Source organism: Cryptotermes secundus, unplaced genomic scaffold (assembly GCF_002891405.2).
Source record: "Cryptotermes secundus unplaced genomic scaffold, Csec_1.0 scaffold20083, whole genome shotgun sequence".
Lineage (NCBI taxonomy): Eukaryota > Metazoa > Arthropoda > Insecta > Blattodea > Kalotermitidae > Cryptotermes > Cryptotermes secundus.
This window is the reverse complement of record NW_019731530.1, coordinates 3,847-8,322: the sequence shown is the minus strand read 5'-3', so window position 1 is coordinate 8,322 and position 4,476 is coordinate 3,847. Positions and strand designations below refer to the sequence as shown.

Below are 4,476 nucleotides of genomic sequence, written 5' to 3'. Positions count from 1 at the left end.
AGAAAGTTCCCAGACTGTTATTGTTGTAACTGCCTCGGTGAATGAAGATGAGTGGGGAGGCCAAGGTCACACTTCTGCAAGCTTACTGCATCTGTCTGCCACATGACACCACACTGTGAACACACATTGTTCTTACACGAGAGCTTTTTCGACTTCATGTTTTGTTTTGTCTGTGATGGATGGCAAGATCAAGTAATGTATCTGCATCAAGTTTTGTGTGAAGCTCGGTAAATCTGCTACAAAAACCCTTGAAATGCTTCATGAGGCTTTTGGAGAATATTCTTTAAACCAAACAGCAGTTTTTTTAATGGTATTCACATTTCAAGGCCAGTTGAGTGTCAGATGAAGATGATGAATGTTCAGGGTAACCAAGCAACAGCAAATTTACAGAAAATGTTGAAGAAGTTTGAGAACTCATCCACAAAGACCATCGCTGAACAATCTATGAGCTTGCAGACACCACTGAGAAGAGTTATGGAGTTTGCCAGGAGATCTTAACAGAAGATTTGAACATGCACCACACTGCCATGAAGTTTGTTCCCCAACCCTTGATAAATGATCAAACACAACAGCGCATAAACATGTGTCTTGAGCTACGAGAGAAAGCTAACAAGGGCCAAACTTTTATCTCTAGGATCATAACATGGTTATCATTCCCCATCCTCCCTACCCACTGAACCTACCCCCTTTGATTTTGTTTTGTTTCCCAAACTGAAAATGAAACTGAAGGGATGACATTTTGAAACACCCAAAGGGAATCGCAAGCAATACTCAACAGCAATAAGGAAAATGCCTCCCACGGTGCTTTCAAAGGGTGGAAAAGGTGATAGAATCGCTGTATATGTTCCCAAGGAGACTATTTTTAAAGAGATGGCAGCCAAAATTGAGTAAGTTAAGCCAGCGTTTCTCTTTTGACCTAGTCCAGGAACTTTCCAATAGCACCTCATATAGGTATGTATGTGCTTGAAGGTGTGCAAGCATTGATGGATATTTGCAGAAACACATAATGAGAAGTGTGAGCCAGTGGTTACAATGCGTCGTTTATAATCCTTCAATAAATTCCTGAACACATAATACAATGTGAGATTTGAGTTTCCTGTTGTGTTGAGCACGAAGATTTCTGTCTTCCGGGATGTGACACAGTACAGTTTGGTAGATTTTGGAGGAGCCAACTCCCTTCACCTTCAGCTTTTCTACTCTTCAAAATTTTGGTACCTATCTGCCAAATTGCATTGAGTCTCATCCCCGAACACAGTTAACTAATAACAATCTAAAATAAAACAGAGGGGGAAAATAATTTCACAGACGAAATAATCTGTGCTAGTTACGCAGAAATATACTGTTGTGTTATACAACATAATAGTTCAATGGGTTTTGTTTTGCACAATTTTTTACAGGACATGAGGAGGCATATTAACAAACCTGTGTAGAACCTCAGCAGCCTCATTGATCTCATACGGATTGCAGATCAGAGCTTCATGCATCGTTTCACCAGCTCCAGCAAATGGAGACACAATTAAAACGCCAGGTGGCTGGTTGATCTGACATGCTACAAACTCCTTGGCTACGAGGTTCATTCCTATTGACATGCAGTTATGAGATCAAGAAAAAGCTTAATATTAATTAATGACTAAAAGAACATTATTCATATTTTAAGGAAGGTCTGATCATGTTAACTAGAGTCATAGTAACATTAATTGTTAAATTAAGTTACACCTGTAATTGAATAAGACAGGAGAACAGAGTCAAAAATACTGTCACGTGTTGGGTATGTCACGCGACAAATAACTTCACGTGGGTCTCGGATTTTGCAAATCTTTATTGTGCTTCACTTATACACTCACACGCTTTACAATTATTATGACTTGCAGTATCACAATTACTGCTTCCGCTGTATCTTGGCCAATACTATACTGCTTTCGGCAGCGGCCTTCTGAAGACTGACTCGTTATCGTGGAAGTGTATTATTCTGGTTCAACAATCTGTTGCTTAGGAAGTGCAGTATTTCCCATTGTTACTCAATGACAATTCGTTACTACGATTTGTCGCTGTGGGAACTCCAGTTTCCACATATTCGTTGCTGTGGAAGTGTCCGTTCCGATTGTAGCAGTTGTCGCGGTGATGGACATAAGGTAATATGTCACAATACTATGAAGCTTGCTTCACATACAACTCAAACAACTTTTTGCTGTTTTTCTAAATGTTGAAGGGAGTGAAACATTAGTACAAGGCAAGAAACAGAGTTTTAAGCATGTGCATGTTGCAATGTTAGGGGAAATATCAGTGAAGTTACATATTAAACAAGCATTTTCCATACATATATTATGATTCTGGACTAGCTCTATCAATTGAGCACAAATGAGGTTTTACCTGAAGATGGAAACAGAATCCAGTCTCTAAAACGTTGCATTTTAAATAAAAATAATGGATAATTTCCAGAAACAATATTTGTATTAATGTTCCATAATCACAAACTTTTAGAATCATTTTCCATGGTTAATATAACTTTTCAATTACCCAGTACAAGGATCCTTAGTACAGACACAGGCATATGTTGTAAAGATAGAAAAGCAAAGCTGATTCTGTGCTTAAGTAAGAAATACAACATAAAGACATAAGGGAGTGTAGGTATATAAAAATGAGTGATCTGGATCAGCCCCCAGAAATGTTTTCCTGAGGGAAAGAGCCCCCGACACTCACTGGCTAAGAGGCTGGGTGGGCCCCAATAAGGATGCTGTGAGAGAAGAGAAATATCTTTTGCTCCTGACAAAATCAAATCCTGATTCATTGATCTTCCAGTCTGTGCAGTCATTACGCTGACTGTGCAAACCCGTTGTCTGTATGTGCAGAAGTCATCCCATCCACCTGGACTCCAGTTACTCCAATCTACATACAGAGGGCCAGCACTATGAACACAATGAAAGGCAGTTTTCCCAGGGCAAGAAACCACTTATCATAAACACATCTATTATTTCGGGCATTGTCCATCATCTTGGGTTTTGTTCTAAGACAACATTTTGGAAAATGGATCCGTTTCTGTCATTACATGAGGAAGGGGGATGTTGTCTACACAGCTGAACTTCTTTGAAAGAACAAATCTCAATTAACTGACATCCAAAGCGGCCTCCGTAGTCTAGAGGTAACGTTCCCACCTAATGACTTGTAGTACACGGGTTCAAATACCCGGCGGAGGTCGTCGAATTTTTAAGGGCGGAAAAATTCAGGGAACAAGTCCTCCGGGAGGGACTTTAAGCCATGGGTCCCGTGTCGTAGCTTTACGGCACGCAAAAGAACCTCATATCTCCAAAGGAGGTCACTGAGCCAAATTACAGATGTTTCCCGCCCAACAGCAGTCTCTAATACCTCTGGTAGATGGGGGAAGCATTAGAGATACCTCTCAGCTAGTAGAGCCGGTCTCGCTGGCTGGGCGGGACTGATGGTAAGCACCAGTACCGGTAGGATATAGAGACTGGTAGAAATCATAGAGGGAAGCACAATGCACCAATACAGGTCTAAGTGCATGGGGAAACCCACCCTCTCCAATAACTAACTAACTAACTGACATCGGAAGAAGTTCTAAGCAGAATGCATATTATTCTGTTACTGTCAAATATCATCAGCAGGAGATAAGAAGAGATGAAAGCAAATAAAAGCTAAGAAAGAAAACTGCAGGAAAGTGAAACTGAAACTGCCCTATAGGAGGAGCTAAAATCAAATTACCTGAAGACAGAAATAAATCCAGTTTCGAAAATGCAGAGTTTTAAACAACCCAAGATGATGGATAATGTCCACAGGCGGCAAGTTTAACGTAATGCCCCAGTGCGAGGAACATGGAGGCTCAGCTTAAGTCCTGATGGACTCAGTTCTATCTAAACATTCTGTAAGTGAGGTAACTTAACAGAATCCGGAATCTAGGGCCGAATAATGCTGTAACCATAAGACTAAAACTGTCATACCATCACGCAGGGGTGTCACAAGGGCCACAGCAGAATCACGGTAAAAACCAGCCAACTCATCATGACTCACACAGCCATAGATGTAACGAATTGGCGACCAGCTGTAAGTGGTGAAGCTGCCATTGATACGCCCTACAAGCTGGTCCATCTCTTCCTTCAGATCCTGATACTCTTTCACATCGGTTCGAGAAGGAACAGAAATCTGTAGCAATGTTACCTGGCACCACAAAAATAAGCTATGTCAGTAACAGGTCAGTCTGAAGTTCCTTCATGGTCATGGAGATACCCCATGTAGTATGGCAGACAGGTACTATAGAATGTAGCTTAAGAGACAGGTACTCTAGAAAAATCAGTGCAGAAAAAACTACAAACATCATGGAAATAACTGTTTCTGGTTTCATATGCTTGTTTGGAGATGCCATTCCTCTTAAAAAGAAACGAAAAAAAGTTGATACACAATGGAAGAATGAGAGAGAAAAAAATAAAGTAAGAGTGAAGGGGAAAGAATGGATGAGAGGAG

General features: G+C 40.7%; 1 protein-coding gene across 1 annotated transcript in view; it reads right to left on the bottom strand.

The window, feature by feature from the left end:
• The window catches only part of LOC111867042 (alpha,alpha-trehalose-phosphate synthase [UDP-forming]), a gene marked incomplete at both ends in the record, with an annotated part of 4,779 nt that extends 582 nt beyond the window's left edge, over positions 1–4,197 (bottom strand). Inside the window, 2 exons of the mRNA XM_023856505.2 lie at positions 1,423–1,579; positions 3,957–4,197. Of these exons, the coding sequence (XP_023712273.2) occupies positions 1,423–1,579; positions 3,957–4,197 (398 nt within the window). The remainder of the gene's footprint in view (positions 1–1,422; positions 1,580–3,956) is intronic.
• Positions 4,198–4,476: the final 279 nt, after the last annotated feature.